At 42.8% G+C, this 19332-nt stretch overlaps 1 protein-coding gene across 1 annotated transcript in view; it reads left to right on the top strand.

The window, feature by feature from the left end:
* Nucleotides 1-19332, top strand: part of fbn2b (fibrillin 2b) — a 207746-nt gene that overhangs the window by 165265 nt on the left and 23149 nt on the right. The window contains exons 47-56 of the mRNA XM_041205515.1: nucleotides 972-1100; nucleotides 2241-2360; nucleotides 5970-6095; nucleotides 7729-7881; nucleotides 9589-9654; nucleotides 10607-10732; nucleotides 14088-14207; nucleotides 14586-14708; nucleotides 16362-16493; nucleotides 18149-18274. Of these exons, the coding sequence (XP_041061449.1) occupies nucleotides 972-1100; nucleotides 2241-2360; nucleotides 5970-6095; nucleotides 7729-7881; nucleotides 9589-9654; nucleotides 10607-10732; nucleotides 14088-14207; nucleotides 14586-14708; nucleotides 16362-16493; nucleotides 18149-18274 (1221 nt within the window). The remainder of the gene's footprint in view (nucleotides 1-971; nucleotides 1101-2240; nucleotides 2361-5969; nucleotides 6096-7728; nucleotides 7882-9588; nucleotides 9655-10606; nucleotides 10733-14087; nucleotides 14208-14585; nucleotides 14709-16361; nucleotides 16494-18148; nucleotides 18275-19332) is intronic.

The raw sequence follows: 19332 nt of genomic DNA, 5'->3' as shown, positions 1-19332 counted from the left end.
AGTACCAAGGGTAAAGTGATGAGAAGAAGTTACACAAACCAGGGTTGTATTCCCCAGAATTTAGAAGTTTAAGAGGTGATTTGATCAAAGTTTTCAATTATTAATGGGAACTGTTCAGGTGGATAGAGAAAAACTATTTCCATTGATTGGGGAGTCCAGGGAGACTTGGGGGCATTGTTTAAAAATTAGAGCCAGATCTTTTAGGAGTGAAATCCAGAAACATGTCCACACACAAATGGTTACAGAAGTTTGGAACTCTCTTCTGCAAATGTTAATTGGTGCTAAATCAAGTGCTAATTTTACATCTGAGCTTGATCAATTTTTGTTAAGCAAAGGCATTAAGGGATATGGGGCAGAGACAGGTATATGGAGTTAGGTCACAGATCATCCATGATCTCACCAAATAGCAGGACAGGCTCAAGGGGCTAAATGGCCTTCTCTTTATCCTATGTCCCTAGGATATTCCTGCCCTGAACATCTTGGTACCACAGTAGGTGCAAGATTGCCAAACATACCATTCATAAGTCACCTATAGCTGTGCACTTTAAAAGATCATTGTATAATTAGTTCCATCTATTCCTTGTATAATTAGTATCATCTCACTCCCTACAGAACAGTATAGGGCAACAAGTGAGAAACCTAGTCCTGCAGTACGGGACACCAGAAGGATTAAAGTGTGGGAGAGGAGATGGAATAAATCAGGAAGTCAGCATTAGGGGGCACCACACTTAGATTTTAAAAGCCTGTGAATTGTAGTCATTTGAAATTTGTTAAGAATAACATGTTGTTTGTTTAATATAACCGCCACAATGTTTTACCTAACTTGGTTTATGTTATTTATCATTTCTATATGATGGTCCATTCAGAAATTTTTTCATTCCTGCTTCTGCACATTGCTCAGTTTTAGAATCAGTTAAAAATCTCAAGCCCACATTTTAAAAGCAGAATTACATTACATTTCCTCTTTCTAGATATCGATGAATGCTTGACTCTGATTGGCCAGGTCTGTAGAAACGGACAGTGTATAAACAGTATCGGATCTTTCCAGTGCTTGTGTCAGGATGGCTATGAGCTACCGCCTGATGGGAAGAATTGTGTTGGTAAGTGCGCAATGCTTGTCTGTAACCTTGTCAGTTGAGTTTTATGTCTGCGCATGTGGCACTGACTAAAGATCTCTCACAAAGCACACCATGAGATCCTCCACAGATCTCAACTGATGGCTTTTATTCTCCACATTATCGATAGATCAACCCCAGTGACACAGCTGGGAGCAATTTGCACATTTACATGGTTTCCAGCACAGCACGATGTTTATCAATAACAGATACCCTCAGTATGGCAGGCACAACTTTACTGCATGTCATGGTTATCGCTTTTCAATCACAGGTTCACACTGAGCTACAGCACAGCAGCCTAGTGTGGGCAGTCCTGTCTGGCCTGAGGTCTTGATTGCAGGGACAGCTGTTCCTTTGTGTGATGGTTCAGTCCCATTTCAAGCTGCCTTTCCTTGTCTGCAAAATACATAAAATAATGCTTGGTCCTTGCTCTTCGACAAACTAGACATAAATTATTTTTTCTCAAGGAATCTGTTCAACAGGCATGCAATGTTTAACATAGTTTTCTTAATGTTCAGCATATTTGAGGTGCTGATGAAATGCAGAGTTAGAGGTGTACTACCAGAATGGGAATTTGGGTAACATGGGGATGGAATTTATTGAAGAATGTGGGTACGTGATGGATGAGATTTGATAAAGAGTGTGAGTATGAAATGGATGGCCTTTGATGGTCAAGTATTTTTCTTTTGTTGTCTTTGGGTTTTTCATCTGTTCCAATGTCTTATCCTATAATTTCATATATATATATCCAACATTAGCATTTTATAAATGGGGCAGATCAAGGCAAAATTATAAGCCTGTACTATTTTATACAGTAAACTTTGTGTGTGAGGATTTAGCCATAAAGTCAGTGAGGTTGTTTACTGTGCTAAAATAGTGAAGAAGGGAAATGAATGCAAAGCCAATAAGTATTCAGTATTACCAAGCTGTTAAGCCTAATATATCGCAGACAGGAAATTCATTGAAGCATTTTATTCATTTTGCACTTGTATATGTGTAGTGTGATTATTCATTGTATTTCTCAAAGAGTTGAAATGAACAAGAGAAATGCTGCATGATTGCATAATGGTGTCTGGAGTCTAATTTAGCTCTGCGCTTATCTCTGCTTTTTGCCTCCTCTTTTAGATATCAATGAATGCATCAGCTACCCTGGCACCTGTGCACCTGGGACCTGCCAGAATTTAGATGGTTCCTTCCGGTGTATCTGTCCTCCTGGGTACGAAGTACAGAATGACCACTGCATCGGTAAATAGAATGAAATGGAAGAACGCTGGGTTACTGTTGTGTAGCTGGAGTTTGAAGTACAGACCAGGGGTAGACAAAGAGAGCAAAGGTGGCAGATCCTGAAGCTTGGTTCTTGGCACTGGCTCTGAGAGAGTTGGGTGACATGGTTCATTGCGCAGTGTTGTAAGTTTGTTTGTTCCTTGAACAATGCAAGGTTATAAAGAGTCCCAGAAATAACACTTCTATCCCACAGCTCGGTGGAAGCTGAGGATACTGAATTGATGCTGTCTATTTACATGAATTAGCCAGCCACGTTTGTGATTAAAGATTAAAATATTTTTTTCCTAAAAGATTTTTCCATCTTAGTTTAACCCTCCCTGCCTGTCTGCATTGACTCTTGCTGTTCAGTGGGTGCTGGCTTTCAGGTTTTTTTTGCAGTATTTTGGCTGCTAACTCTTCAGTTACATGGGATCCTCTCTGTGCTATGGGTTTCGCAGACACTGACTCTGAGATTTGAAGTCCACAGTATTTGCCTCTCTCTCTGATAGCTTTCAGTGTTCTTCAATTCATTATCCAAGTAGACAATCGTCATGTGAGAACTAAGACAAGTGAATGTGTGGCTCATTACTCCATGGTAGGAGTAACAGAACCAAACCAATGCTGCTCTCACCCAACATCCACACAACCCTGATTCATGGCATGGGTCATTTAAAGAAAAATTTCATTCATTCATAGGCCAGCGTTTATTGCCCATCCCTAACTACCTTTGAGAAGATAGTGATGAGCTGCCTTCTTGAACTTCTGTAGTCCATATGGTGTAGGTACACCGACAGTGCTGTCAGGGAGGGAATTCCAGGACTTTGACCCAGTGACAGTGAAGGAACAGCGATATATTTCCAAATCAGGATGGTGAGTGGCTTGGAGGGGAACTTCCAGGTGGTGGTGTTGCCATGTGTCTGCTGCCATTGTCCTTCCAGATGGCAGTGGTCGTGGTTTTGGAAGGTGTTGTCTAACGACCCTTGGTAAGTTCCTGCAGTGTGTCTTGTAGATGGTACACACTCCTGCTACTGTGTGTGTCGATTATGGATGGAGTGAATGTTTGTGGATAGAGTGCCAAACAAGTGGGCTGCTTTGTCCTGAATGGTGTCAAGCTTCTTAAGTGTTGTTGGAGCTGCACTCATCAGGGAAGTGGAGAGTATTCCATTGCACTTCTGACTTGTGTCTTGTAGATGGTGGACAGGCTTTGGGGAGTCAGGAGGTGAGCTACATGCCATTAACCTGCTCTTGTAGCCATAGTATTTATATGGCTAGTCGAGTTCAGGTTCTGGTCAATGGTAACCCCCCAGGATGTTGATGTTGGGGTTTCAGCAATGGTAATGCCATTGAATGTCAAGGGCAATGTTAGATTCTGTCTTTTTGGAGATGGTCATTGCCTAGCACTTGTGTGCTGAAAGTGTTACCTGCCACTTGTCAGCCCAAGCCTGACTGTTGTCCAGGTCTTGCTGCATTTGGACATGGACTGTCTTAGACTTCAATGTCTAAGGAGTTGTGAATGGTGCTGAACATTGTGCAATCATCAGCGAACATCCCCACTTCTGACCTTATAATGGAAAGAAGGCCATTGATGAAGCAGCTGAAGATGGTTGGGCCTAGGAAACTACCCTGAGGAACTCCTGCAATGAAGTCCTGGAACTGAGATGATTGGCCTGCAACTTCCTTTGAGCTAGGCATGACTCCAACCAGCGGAGAGTTTTCCCCCTGATTCCCATTGACCCCAGTTTTGCTAGAGCTCCTTGATGCCACACTCAGTCAAATGCTGCCTTGATGTCAAGGGCAGCCACTCTCTCCTTGCCTCTGGAGTTCAGCTCTTTTGTCCATGGTTGGGCCAAGGCTTTAATGAGGTCAGGAGTTGAGTGGCCCTGGCGGAACCTAAACTAAGCATCAGCGAACAGGGTCAGTGAGCAGGAAGTGTCTGCCAGGAATGATTTAAATTGTACAAATACAGTGATTAGATTCATAGCATGCAGATATCAAATTAATTATCTCTGCCCAATATCATTTAATCTGCATATGAGAATACAGTGGCCAGGATTCTCGCTTCTGGATTGGGTGCGCAGAGTCAGGGCATTTCCCGGCTCCGCAAACCTGACCTGGGAGAAAGAAACCCAGAAGTTGAGATTTTCATTCTGGGATGGGGGATTGGAGTGGACTGGATTAGAAATTGGGCCTGGAACGAGTGTGGAGACTGCCAGGTGAGGAGGTGGGCTGGCCTGCCTCTGTGCACTGCCACTGTGTGAAAGATTGAGAAAGAGCAATAAAACAAAAAACATCCCTCCAGCCCTCACTCCTCACCCCCAAAAACCCCCATGCCCATCCATGCCAACTTATGCCCCATAGCACTCCAAATGGACCCCCATACTCTCCAAGACACTCTATCCTCTCTACCCACCCCATGGTCCCTCCTACCCCTATGTCCCTCTTTCCACCACCTCCTTCATATCTCCTATGCTAATCCATGGCCCCATTCATCCCTATGGCCCTTTATAGCCCCTATGCCAACTTAGTGCCAATTTATGCCAATTGCCCACCCCTTGCCCTTACCCCCTCCATGCCATCTTACCTAGTATCCACTGTGGGCGTACCTCAGGAACCATGCTGACATAAAATAAAGTTATCCGTCCATTGAAAGGCCACAATCTTTTAAAAACCGCTTCATTGATTTAAAAAAATTCAATACATTTAAATTCCTTCAACTAATCTCTTATGAAAATAAACATTTCACTTAAGTACCTAATCTCTTATGAATCACTTGGAGCTGTCAATCAATCTGCTCACTTAACAGGCACCCCACTGTTATAATGTTAGGTTGTAAAATCAGTCATGTAACACAAATCCTATAATGATAATCCTCAGGTTTATGTCAATGTACAGAGTGAAATAGCCAGCATTGACTTTTTTAAACTCTACACTGTTTTAAATGTAATGCCCAGCTATGTTAAATACCTTGATAGTTTTGGCAGTTCCAATGAGTTTTGACAGTTCTTTGACAGCTTGACAAATCTTTGACAGTTCCAATGAGTTTATGCACTTTTGCACATCTCATGTCCATTTTTAACAATCCCAAAAGGCACCTGACCTCTCCCTAAGTGTACTTTACTTCTCCCAAAGGGTACCTTATCTCCACTAAACGACACCTGACTGCTCCCAAAGATGTCCTGGGACCACATACAAAGGGGTACATTACCTCTCCAAAATGATACCCTGGCTGTCAAGATGAATCCAAGAGTTCAGACCTGCTTCTACCAGGTCTAGTCTGTACACTTCAGGTTTCAGATACCGACCTCACCAAAATCACACGAGTGGAGGCAAATGCTGTTTTATATCTGGACAGCTGCCTCCGTGAACCAGAGATGTGCAATCTAGAACCTGTTCCATTCTCCACCACCTCCCCCCTCCGTGAAATTGGCAGAGGCCAGATTTGGGGGCGGGATTTCTGGAGTCAACCCTCTGCTAGCATTTTTATGTTGTAATTTAGTCTTCTGCTGCAATTCATAAATTGGATGAAAGCAGTTGAAGTGCTATAATAATTTGGATAAGGCTGCTCCTGATTTTCTGTCTATTTGTTTACAGATATTAATGAGTGTGAGGAGGACCCCAACATCTGTCTGTTTGGTTTCTGCACTAATACACCTGGAAGCTTCCAATGTAATTGTGCATTAGGATTCGTTCTCTCTGAGAATGGAAGGAGATGCTTTGGTAAGTGAGCCTGAGATCTAAACCTCTGCACATTGGAGAGTGTGCATCCTTGGATAGGGTGTACCTACATGGGTAGGATATGTTACTCAGCTGGCATGTACATACTTTAGCAGGTTTGCTGAGATGGATCGTGTGCTCAGTATGTGTGCTGTCACAATGTAAGTACCAGAATACAATTCTCTTTCACCTGATAAATCTTGCTCTGTTTTCATTGACTATGATGAGTTTCAAATATGCTCAGAAAACATCTACGTTATTTGTAGGAGTACCTCAAGAGATTGGGAGTGCAACTGGAGGACTGCATGAAGAGGGTGTGGAATGGGACTGTAGGGTTACCTGAGGATGTTAGGAGTGATACTGTAGGAGTACCTGAGCAGGATGAGAAAGAGTCACTAATAAAAATAAATATTCAATAGGAAACTATATAAAAAATTAAAATGGGAATAAAATTGGAAAAGACACCAGGATGAGATAATTTGTATCTCAGAATATTGAGGGGAATTAAGAATTGTGCCAAAGTATTAATTAGCTTTACAATTATACTTTCCTGGGTCCTAAGTGAAATTCAGGGTAGAACCAACACCTCCTCCCAGTGCATGTGGCATCTGTTGGGTCTGATAGAATTCCTGATTTAGTCTGGGAAAGCTGACTTTTGACATAGGAAGTGTGGATTGAAGATTTGTTCAGGTTGTTCCACTGCCCCCACCCCACTTGAATTTGGACACATGGGGTGAAAATTAGTCTGATCTGGCTTCTGCAGCAAATCAGGCCTCCTGGGCAAAATAAGCCTGTTTTGCGCCTTCACTTCCCATTGCAATTTTGGGCCCTACAATTCTATAACTTGGTTAAGTGGCAGTTAATAGATCATTTACCCTTCTCCTTCCCCCACCCCAGTTAGATGTTTAGGTCTTATTAAGGGGCAGGTTACATTGGCAGGATGATGGATTTTCGGACAGGAAATATTTTAACACCTCAGCGCGCTCTTTTAGCCCTGTCGGGTTTCCCACTTAGAAGTCTGCCTGATTGACAGCCATGTCTTCCAATCAGGCAGGGAGTAATCCAAAGCACGCCGCAGGATCATATAGGTCTATTCCACGACCCGGAGGGTGGGTGGTTCTCTGATAGCCACAGCCCGGGGGTCTATGTCACTTATCTTCTCTCTGAAACTGTCCTCACCTCTCTTCAGTTGCCTGAGTTTCCTGAGGCCTGGGAAACAGGTTACTCAGAGGCTGCCAGCCTCATTTAGATACTTAATTTGCCAACCCAGTCTTGATTGCCCACCCCTTGTCTCCATAAGTAAGGTCTCAGATTCTTTAAATATTAAAAGTGGCCTGACTCTAATCCATGGTTTTTGTATACCAAAATTCCCCTTAAGTTTCTAATGACCGAGACACACAAATATTAGCCAACCGCAGCAGCATGTAGATTGTCATTTCACTCATGTTTGGATGAATGAAAGTGTTAAAAGATATGCTTTATTTCAATAATAGCTGATCAATTTAAATGAAGTTTTGTGATTATACTCTCACTATTAAACAAAGGTCAACCCATCTTAAACTGTGTGAGTGTGAAACTTGTGAAACTGTTAATATTTTATTGGATATTTATTACTTATTGGATTCCAACCTTTCAGATACCAGGCAGAGCTTCTGCTTCACCAGGTTTGATAACGGCAAGTGTTCTGTACCCAAGGCCTTCAATACGACTAAAGCCCGCTGCTGTTGTAGCAAGATGCCAGGAGAGGGCTGGGGTGACCCATGTGAACTTTGCCCTCAGGAAGAAGAAGGTAGATTTTAATTTTGCTGTCAATTGGATTATGTTAGCAGTGCTGCTAAGGGTTGATAAGTCAGCACATGGCCCTCCGCACATTGAACCTGGACTATATTGGATCTCAACATGTAAAATACAAGCCTGGAATTTCCTCGGAGCTGCAATGGAAACCCAGTTTTCATGTGAGTGAGTTACTCCAAGGAAATTCCAAGCCATGTTGATTGAAACTTCAGGAAGGCTCAGCATGACTTGCCATTCACGTCCTTTTTAAGAGCAATGTTACAGAAGAACTGATGAAACTAAAGAATGGAGTGAAAGGAGAGAGAAAACATGAAGCTGCTATAGATTTTAAAAGAAGTAGGTGAGAACATTGCAGTTGCCCCCAACAATAATCCTCCAAAGTTTTCCAGATTTTGGAACCCTTCCCTTAGAATAGGCAATTGCACATCGCTCTGCTATTAATGATAGGTGACAGAGGGAAAATCCCACCAGGAAATTCTAGACCAGTTAGCCTAACATCTGTTGTTGGGAAATTACTAGGGTCTATAATTAAGAATAGAGTGACTGACAGCTTGAACAGTTTCAAATGATCAGAGAAAACCAGCATGGATTTGTAAAGGGTAGGTCTTACCTGACAAACCTAACTGAAGTTTTTGAAGGGGTGACTAAAGCAATGGATGGAGGAATGGCTATGAATGTTATTTATATGGACTTCCAGAGGGCATTTTGATAAAGTCCCTCATAAGACACTCAATTGAAACTCAAGGAAGTGAAGGCAAATGATTAACTTGGTTAGAACATAGGTTGAGTGACAGGAGTCAGAAAGCAGGGATAATGAACAGGTACTCTCACTGGCAGGCTATGACTTGTGGTGTTCAGCAAGGATCGGTGCTGGGGCCTCAACTATTCGCTGTATTTATTAACAACTTAGATGGTGCGATGGAAAAGCCACATATGCAAATTTGCCGATGATTCAAAGATAGGCAGCATTGTAAGCAGTGCAGATGGAAGCATAAGATCAGAATGATACCTGGGCTCTAAGGTTTAAATTACTAGGCAAGATTACACATACTAGGGTTGTATTCCCTGGTATTTAGACAGTTAAGGCATGATTAGATCAAAGTTAAAAGGTATTAAGAGAACAGACAGGGTAGATAAAGGAAACTATTTTCACTGGTTGAGGGCTAGGGAGCATGTCCTAAAGATTAAAGTCAGAGCATTCAGGAGTGAAATTAGGAAACACTTTACACACACAGTGGCAGACGTTTGGAACTCTCTTCCGCAAATTATGATTGATGCTTGATCAATTGTTAGTTTTAAATCTGAGGTTGAAAGTTTTTATAAACCACAGGTATTAAGAGATATGGGGTTAAGGTGGGTATATGGAGTTAGGTCTCATATAAGCCAAGATCTCATTGAATGGCAGAATAGGTTTTAAGGGTAAGTGGTCAACTCTTGTTCCTAGCCTGGACATTATCAGTGCCTGAGAACCACAAGGACTTCTGGATAATATAAGGATCCTTATAGGAGGGAAAGCACTTATTTGTGTTAATATGCAAATATCAGTTTTAAGTGAAGAGTGGTCTGCAAATTTTTCCGTTGTGTCCTACTTTGTGGGTCTAGCAGGTTCAGTCCCATTCTGTAGAATAACCCATTGTTTCTGCCAATATAACATCAGACACTGCTTGGTGCTGCTTTTAATGAGTTTATTTTTCTTTTCCAGTTGCTTTCCAGGAGCTGTGTCCTTATGGTCACGGTGCCATCCCAGGCATCGGTGATACCCGCGAAGGTACCTTACTTTCAGTAACTCTGTGTAGGATTCACCAAATGTAGTACTCTATTCTGTTTTGTAAAGAGAATACATATTATTATACAGCAGTGAAGAGAATGCAAATTAAATCAAATATAATTCCCACGTTCACTAACTCATCACAAAAACTGCCTCCTTCAGATCACATTAAATCAATACTCATTCCTGAACTTCTCTTGTGATTTTCATTTTGCTAATTACTTTCTAAAGTATTTTTGTTCAGTCTTTGATTCTTAGTAAATTTCAGACTGGACATCTGTCATTTTACTGGCTTTTATTAAGCTCAGCCTATCAGAAAATAGTGTCTTGTAAAGGGAGCAGGGTATCAAATATCTGTGAATGAGTAGTGAACTAAGCCAGATCTGTAGCAATCATTGTAAGGTAACCAACACAAGACACAAATCATCTGGGGCAGGGGTGAGGGAGAATAGTAGGGTTCTCGGTCCGTGTGCATATGGTGAGGGCAAATATCATTATAAGCTCTGCAAGAAAATGACCTCTCATTTATGAGTATCTAACTTATTTTAATCTGAATAAATTGTTATTAGGACAATTGGCACAGGACTTTTGGTTCCAGAACCACAGTAAGGAACCTGATGGGAGATTTGAAAGGTTAGTCTAGATGGGCAAGTGGTCTTCTACTCACCACGTTACTCTATTACAAGGTTACAATGCACTTTAGATTTTTCTTGAGATTCCTAACAAGACATGTCTACCCCATTCACTCCCAACATGGTTAAACATTGCTGAAATAATTCAAGTCCTCCAACCCTTATGTGCACCAGTTACTAGTGTACCAGCGAGACTATTTATAACCCTCTAGGTTCTGCTGATCTTTATTTTATTCCCACAGCCATACCAAGAAAACTGTTGCATCAAACTGACATTAACATGGAACTCCTGATATCTTATTTTTATTTTCCTCTTAAAGATGTGAATGAGTGTGTAGAGAATCCCGGAATCTGTGTCAACGGACATTGTATAAACACGGATGGCTCCTTCCGATGTGAATGTCCGTTCGGGTATAGCCTGGATTTCACTGGAGTCAACTGCGTTGGTGAGTTGCTTGATATGATGGGTCACATTTGGACAAAATACATAAGGTAGGGGGAGGGGCTGGTGGGATTGGAAGAACATTTTAACACAAAAGTTTTTTAGAATATGGAAACCATTAGCGCAGGGTAATAACTGAAATAATTGCAACATTTACGTGAAAGTTAGAACAACAATTGAAGAGGTAAAATATTAAAGTGTACCAGGAAAAAGCAGAGAAACAGAATAAAAGTAGATATCGCCAATGTGAAACTAACACTAGCACAGGTATAATGGGCTTTCTGCTGAAAACAGAATGATGTTGTGATAAATATATCAGGAATTCTCAGCCTCAGGACTTGCTTCAGTATCTTGAACAGTACAGAGATTCTCCTCACTGGCTGGGTACGAGAGCTGTAAAAAATATACCTAGCCTGAGAGATACACTCAATATCAGATGGTCAGGTGTAATATCCATGAGGTCCTGGAAGATTTTCTAAGTAACAATGTGGGGACTACTGTAGTCTCTCCCAGACGCAAGGCCACCTGTCATGTAGTGCAGATTTCAAGGTCCTATCCCATGGTGAGTTAGGTGGCAGGGGGGGCGTTCAATCAGGTGGGAGCGTCTTACCTGGGGACCTGCCACCTTCCTGCCTCCATCCTGATTAAGTCCATGGCAAAAGAGCCTATGGACAGCCTTCTTGCCCCACTGCTAATTGAGGCCCTTAAGTGGGCAAATAATGCCTGTTTAAGACCTTCATCCTGCCACTGCTGGTAATCAACCGGGGGGGATCTCCTTTTCAAAAGCACTTGGTGCCTGATTGAGGGACCTGGCATCAGGAAGGGGAGCCAGTTGAAGGCCATGTCCCTGCCCTTACTGCTGACAACCCCACCCTGCGACACCTACCCCTGCCGTCACCCACCTGTGGCCTGGGATCCAGTGTCAATATTAGGCCTTGGGTGGATTTTGTGGTGCTGCCAGCCTCTGATTGCCCAGCAGCTTTCTACAGACAGGACATCCACCCCTGGGGTCCTTGATCCCAAGGAAGGTCCACTTCTGTCCAGTTAGTGGCCTGAGTGACACCTAATATGGTGGGCCTTCCTTAAAAGAGGCAACATGAGGCTCTTGCCATCTCTCCAGCTGGTGGGTGAGATCCCAGTCACCTCCATTAAATATTATCTGCAGAGTCTACAGAGTCTATGTGTTTTGATTGTCTGTAGAAAACTGGATAACAGTAGGAGCATCCACAGGGAAAGTGAGGGGCAGAAAAAAGATTTTTGCACTGATTATTAAGTTTAAACAGATCATTCCAGTTTCCTGATAGATCAGTGATGAGTGTGGGACTGAGCTGTAAAGACCAGGGTACTCCAGGGTCCATTCCTGCTCTGTGCCAGCTTATTTAATCTGAGCCAGGGCAACAGCTGGCACACTTCCATTAAACCCAATGCCCTGACTTCTGAAAGGGAAGGAAAAGGAGGGAAAATCAGTTGGTCCCTGCTCATGGTTTCCATCAAGTACCTCCTACCAGTAAGTGAGAGTGCAGGCACATGTGAAAGGAGATGATGAGGATTGGTGAACTGGAATTCATTCCCCAAATGTGCTTGGGAAAGGAGGGATGATGGATTTTGAGGTAAGTTTTCCTGCAGAAAACTGAAAAGTCAGTATGACTGGATACCTTGAACATAGTATTATAGGGGAAAAGCACATCATGGACTTCCAGCCATTTTGGGCAGCAACATTAACTGTCTAATCTGTTAGCCCCTTCCCATTTCTTTACCATATTGGTAACTCCCTACTTCCTCACTCTGTTGGTATCCGTCTACCTCTTTACTCTTGAATTTCTATTTTCTCCTGGTTGGCAATTCCCTATTTCTTCATACTATTGTCACACCTCCTGTAGAGACCAATAACTTTTTAAAAAGTTATTTGAATTTGCAGTAAATTCTGGAAGGATCATGCAACAAGATTTCAAGTTTGAAGATCTTTACTGTGCCAAATAAGCTCAAAGTAACATTGACTAAACACTATTTTTGTAGGCAACTTAAACTCTAGACTACAAAAAGGTTTCCCCCATTTAACTTTTAAAATGACTGAAAATGCCCCTCCAAGGTTAAACTTTGTCTGTCCTTTAAGTGGACACTTCATTCTGCAGGAACCAGCCCAAAACTATTCTTAGTTCCCCATGGATGGCTTCCTTTTCCCTTTACCAGTCGGTTTTCCAGTTATTATCCCCAAAAAGACTTTCAGGGTGAGGGTTGCCCTGGAGATTCCCCCCTCTAGCTAAAGCTGGGTAAATCTTCTGGCCTTTAAATCCTCACAAACTTGGTCTCTTCAATCCAAGCATGAGCTCCCACCAGCATTCTGTGTGATTAAAAAAATAAAACCTGGCTGCCTCTTTGTGCACTCTCTCTCTCTCTCACAGATTCTTGCACTTTGACAATTCCTGTGGGATTTAGGGATCTCTTAGGAAAACCTGCAACCAAACCCTACAATGGCTTCCTATGGACTATTCCCTCCAAAAGTCCATCCCCATGACAGCATGAATCACATGGGCCTTGTATCCTGGTAGAAATGATAATTAAGTAGCTTTTAAATCCCCAATTCTATTCTATCATGGAATTAACTAGATAGTTTAAAGTATAATTTTTCATAAAACCTGACATTCCTAACACCACTGTGAGACTTGGAGATGAACAGCCTACCCTTAGTCATTACAAATGCCCTTGCCATTGTCCACAGGTGTGGACATGCGATTATCTTGCACCTTCTTCCCAGTAAAACAACCTTGGCCCCCTTTAACAACCAAGGCACCCAAGCCTGTGTCAAGCAGAATGCAGAACAGGTCACATGACCCCTTCATTTCTCCATTTTACCTTGAATTAAAGAGACAGTCCCAAAACCTAGCAATCATCTGAACTTGAGTTTTGTAACACTATTTGTAGCTTCTTATTTCCTCTGTTGGTCTCTCTCCAAGCCCCTTTTTTTCCATATATTTCCCCCACTCTGCTGATCTCTCACAAATGCACCATCCTATTGGTCTTTCCCTAATTGCTTGCACTGCTGGACTTTCCCTAATTCCTCACTCCACTGATCTCTTGCTAATCCTTATTTTCCTGCCCTCTCCATAATTCCCTACTCTTTTGGTCTTTCTTTTGCCTTTCCCCCTGTTTCTTCACCCAACCCAGAAGGATATCAAACCACACTGCAGCATCTGAGAGCTCTTTATTAATTCTGACTTGTTCCTCCTACGATGCTAAGTGTGCATTGTTGAAAGATGCTTTGGGGCAGGAATTGTACATGCACCAAAATACAGAGAGTCTTATCTATCAAATTCTGAGATTTGTCAGTACCCAATACTGAGTGTGGTCTTTATGTTTAGATACTGATGAGTGCACTATTGGTAACCCGTGCGGTAATGGAACTTGCAGCAATGTTATTGGAGGGTTTGAATGCGCATGTGACGATGGATTTGAACCTGGCCCAATGATGACTTGTGAAGGTAGGCCAAACATTTTAATGACTCAGGTACACAACTGTTCAGAGGTGAGATTTACTTTGGAAAAGATATTGGTGATGGTTAATTTTGGCGTGGGTGCTGGCAAGGTTTGATTTTGAAGCGGGTCCTGGCGGTGACACCTGGGCATTCCCAGGCTGGCATGGACAAGATGAGCCGAATGGCATCCTTCTGTGCTGTAACTTTTCTATGGTTCTATGGATGACTGATTTGGGAACAAAAAGTTTCATAGAATTTCCTCCTCTGTCCAATGTATACCTATAATAAATGGTCACCTGGATAATGTAATCTAGCACAGGGACTGGCATAAGAATCTTCAGAGAGATAATCTGACTCTGTACAATATTTTGTTTGTATTTTTAGATATCAATGAGTGTTCCCTCAATCCCCTGCTCTGTGCATTTCGCTGCATCAACACCTATGGTTCCTATGAGTGCACCTGCCCTGGAGGTTACACTCTGAGAGAGGACCACAAGATGTGCAAAGGTAAGGGAAGGAGGCACTGAGCTTGGTACAGCACTGTCCAGGTGAGAAATATTAGCTTTCCATAAACTGCCTTTATAATTTGATTGGAAATAAGTTTTTAAATAAAACATCAGTGATTTAACAGATTTGCCAACACACATCAATTATTAAAACTTGTATTTCTTCAAAAGAGATTTGTTATAATAGATTGAAAAAACAAGATTTTCTTTCATGATGTGGATTAGTTTAACACCAGCCAGTCAAAATGACAGCTCAGGCAGTTATATCAGCATTACCAGGAAAACACACCAAATTCTCTTTTATCAAGCTGTACAGATAGTAAAACCAGCAGTGGAATGACTGGTTCCAGATGTGTGGTTATCAGCTGTGGAGTGATCCTCTCCAGCTGTGGACTGATCCAATCCAGCACCAATTCAATCCAATATCAGAGGGGGAGCGATCCACTCCAGCGGAGGAGTGAACCACTCCGGCTGTGGTGCAACCAGATCCAGTGTGAATTCAATTTAAATGGCTCAACAAAAATTCAACAAATTCCTAGGGCAGAATTTTGCCGTCAGCAAGCAGGGGGTGGAGCCGGCTCGCCGATGTGTAAAATGACGCGGGATGACATCGGGGGAACCCCTGAGGTCATCCCGCCCCATTAAAATTTTCAGGAAGGCAGGGGCGCAGCAAAATCAGTTGTGCGCCCGCCAAACTGTCAATGGCCAATTGACGCCATTGACAGGATCATTGAAACAATTAAAGGACCTGCCTGTCCAACCTTAAGGTTGGTGGGGAGGCCAGCAGCCCCGGCGGCAAATAGAGAAAACATGAAACCTCATCCACCAGCAGGATAAGGTTTCATGCAGGGTTTTAAACAGTTTTATAATGTTTTACTGTAATTTATGAACATGTCACATGATATTGTCACATGAGGGGGACATGTTAAGGATTTTTTTTTATTTCTATTTTTAATCTTTTTAAAAGTGTAAGCGATCTCCCTGAGGCAGCACTTAGCCTCAGGGAGATGTGCGCTCTTTTGTGCACATGCGCGAAAGAGCACACTCTGGCTTTTGGGGAATCCCCCCGCCCACACAGGAAGCGCTTCCCGCCAGACGTCATGCTGGGCGGGCCTTAATTGGACCACCCACTTAAAATAGCGGCGGGACCCGCTTCTCAGGCGGGGATCGGCTCCCCGCCCGCCGGAGATTGGGTCGGACCCACCCGCCCGACAGGCAGAAAATTCTGCCCCTAACCTGACCTGACTCCTGATAACAGCTCAGACACCTGACTGAATGAAGTTACAGCTGACAAATCTCTGAATATGGAGAGGTCAGGCATATAGGGATGATGAGTTTATAATTGTTAGCATGTTTCAGATGTAAATGATGTATTTGGTGACTGAGCTTGTGTTTGTAACTTCACATGCTGGAGAGAATTTCATTTATGTTTTTGATCATTTCCATCCCCATGTAGCTAACCAGTTCAGTCAGTAACACTCAGAGCAAGATTGTCCAGACCCTTGGCAACTTCTGATATGACTGATACACTGCATGGTGATTCAGTCATGAGTATAGGTTCTAATTAATAGGTGGGAAGGGAATGCAAAAGCAAATGTTGGGTGGCTGTGAGGAAAGTTTATGCATTGCTGACAGTGCTTTTCCCTGATTACAGATTTGGATGAGTGTTCAGAAGGATTCCACGATTGTGAGTCCCGAGGAATGATGTGCAAGAACCTAATCGGCACCTTCATGTGCATCTGCCCACCTGGAATGATGCGAAGACCAGATGGAGAGGGCTGCATGGGTACATTTTCCTGTCTTCCTGTCTGTCTTTTGGTGTGCCTGGTTATCTATGTGCCCACCTGTCTGTCTAACTGTATGTCTCTATATATGTGTGTGCCTGTCTGTCTAACTATGCCTGTCTGACTGTAAACCTATCTGTCTGTAAACCTGTCTGCCTAACTGTACACCTGTCTATCTGCGTGTTTGTCTGCACACCTGTCTATCTAACTGTATATCTAGCTGGCTGTATGCCTATCTGCGTGCCTGTCTGTAACTGAATGTTTGTCTGCTGGTTGTTCTTTTCTGTGGTCAGTATAGTTGAATTTAGAAATTTATAGTTATTTCTTGGGAAATGATTACCTGGATGTCCCTCCTGTTGATGGATGGGTCAGGTGGGATCTCCACCAAGAGAGAGAGCCTGCTGCTGCCATTGAAGAAAGTGTGGTCATGCTGCAGCAGGACTGTCACCACAGAACCAGAAGGGGAAGCAGCAATTGAAGGGGCGCAGCAAATACTGCACCACACTTTTTACTGAAGACTTTGGATTGGACTCAAGTCTTCAGCAGATTAGTGTTTGGGGCTGTTACAGAGAGAAATCTTCGACCTTCTTCCTCCAACCACAAAATAGGGGGCTCATCACTCCTGCCTCTGGGATTATTGCCACTCCCTTCTTGTGGTTTTCAGAGTTGGAGGGTTATCAGTGGCAGCGACAAAGGAAATTGAGTGGTCTGCCTGGCTTCGCCTCTCCTCCCCTCCATCATTTACTGGGGAAGTCAGCTGAGCAGAAGTGTGGCCAGAGACCTTGCTATCTAATTTAGGACACGTTAGTGCAAACAAATTCAGACCAATGATTCTGTACATAAAGATTAAAAACATGTGATGTGGGAAATATAAGCCTGTTTTAATTATCAAAAGTTACATATCTGGTCTGTTTTGTATATTTCTGATTTAACTAATGATAAACTTTGTTGAAAAATGTTGATTGATTTTGAGTTAGTGCCCAATTCTGGAATGTTCTGATATTTGGATAACCGTGCATTAGTAGCGAGTGATCTTGTACCATACAAGATGCCAGCTTGTTATCTCTCCAAAAATTTGACCGAAAATAGACTGGAGTAAACAAATCGAAATTTTCAACAGAGAAATTATTTCCATGTACTTGATCTAAACCCATTGTAGAATAAGGTCACATCATGGTTAAGTTTTATGCAACGTCACAATTGAATACCTGAATTTCAACTTTGCTCAGCTGAAGCACTGATGCTTCTGCCTCAAGTCTGTGCGTTCAAGCCTCTGCCTAGGATAATCTGGACTGACACTTGAGTGCAACACTTTGGGAGTATTGTATTGCCAGAGGTCTCTTTAAGTCAATACATTAAACCGAGGCCCCATCTGTCACTTAGATACAGAAGAGTTTTCCTGGATCTATTCAAAGAAGAGCAGTGAGCTCTCCTGATATACTTTCCAACATTTCTCATTCAATCAGCATCCCTGAAACAGATTAATTGGCTATGGGATCTTACGGTGTGTAAAAATGGCCGACATAACAACAATAACTACACGTCAAATTATTTCAAGGTGCCTGAAGTGTTGCTGAGTGATGAGGTAAGGTGTTATCTATAGATACATTTCTTTCATTGTCACACACAGGCTAACTTTCTTTTGGAATGTTTCCAGATGAAAACGAGTGTCGCACTAAACCAGGGATATGTCAGAATGGACGATGTATCAATACAGTCGGCAGTTACCGGTGTGACTGTAACGAAGGATTTTTGGAAAGTCCATCAGCTACAGAATGTCTGGGTAAGTAGGAAACCTCAAAATATCAACATGATCCACTGAAAGTCTCTTGCCAATTAACGTGAAATTAGATTGTCTCAAAATTGTCAGAAGTAACAAGAGAGGTGAGGGATGATAAGATCAATTATTAAACAGTGAGCAGATTAGCTGAGACACTGAGCAGTGGTTCCACATTAATTGGAGATGCCCAGTTAATGTGGATTTTGCTGGCTTATTCTGTTTGTTGGCATTGCCAAAGTCAAATGTTTAAGCAGCAACGGCAAACATCACTTCAGAGTGTAACATAGATCACCAGAACCTTAATTCTCTTGTCGTCGCTTATAGACACAGATTATGGCATCCAGCTAATGGGTGATGTTAAATATTGAGGATGGGATTTAGTTCTGGATTGAACAAGATGGGGTTTGCTGTGGGTGTGTTTTGGGGGGTTGGGGTTTGCTGTGGGTGTGTTTTGGGGGGTTGGGGTTTACTGTGGGTGTGTTTTGAGGGTTGGGGGTTTCTGTGGGTGTCTTTTGGGGGGTGGGGTTTATTTTGGGTGTGTTTTGAGGGGTTGGGGTGTACTGTGGGTGTGTATTGGGAGGCTGAGGGTTTCTGTGGGTACTTTGGGGTTGGGGGTTTCTGTGTGTATTTTGGAGGGGGTTTCTGTGGGTATTTTGGGTTGGGGGTTTCTGTGGGTATTTTGGGTTGGGGGTTTCTGTGGGTATTTTGGAGTTGGGGGTTTCTGTGGGTATTTTGGGGTTGGGGGTTTCTGGATATTTTGGGGTTGGGGGTTTCTGTGGGTACTCTGGGGTTGGGGCTTTCTGTGGGTATTTTGGGGTTGGGGCTTTCTGTGGGTGTTTTGGGGTTGGGGCTTTCTGTGGGTGTTTTGGGGTTGGGGGTTTCTGTTGGTGTTTTGGGGTTGGGGGTTTCTGTGGGTATTTTGGGATTGGGGCTTTCTGTGGGTATTTTGGGGTTGGGGCTTTCTGTTGGGTATTATGGGGTTGGGGCTTTCTGTGGGTATTTTGGGGTTGGGGCTTTCTGTGGGTATTTTGGGGTTGGGGCTTTCTGTGGGTACTTTGGGG

This window comes from Carcharodon carcharias, chromosome 14, assembly GCF_017639515.1.
Source record: "Carcharodon carcharias isolate sCarCar2 chromosome 14, sCarCar2.pri, whole genome shotgun sequence".
Taxonomy (NCBI): domain Eukaryota; kingdom Metazoa; phylum Chordata; class Chondrichthyes; order Lamniformes; family Lamnidae; genus Carcharodon; species Carcharodon carcharias.
Note: the sequence above shows the minus strand (reverse complement) of the source record. Positions and strands in the feature narration are given on the sequence as shown.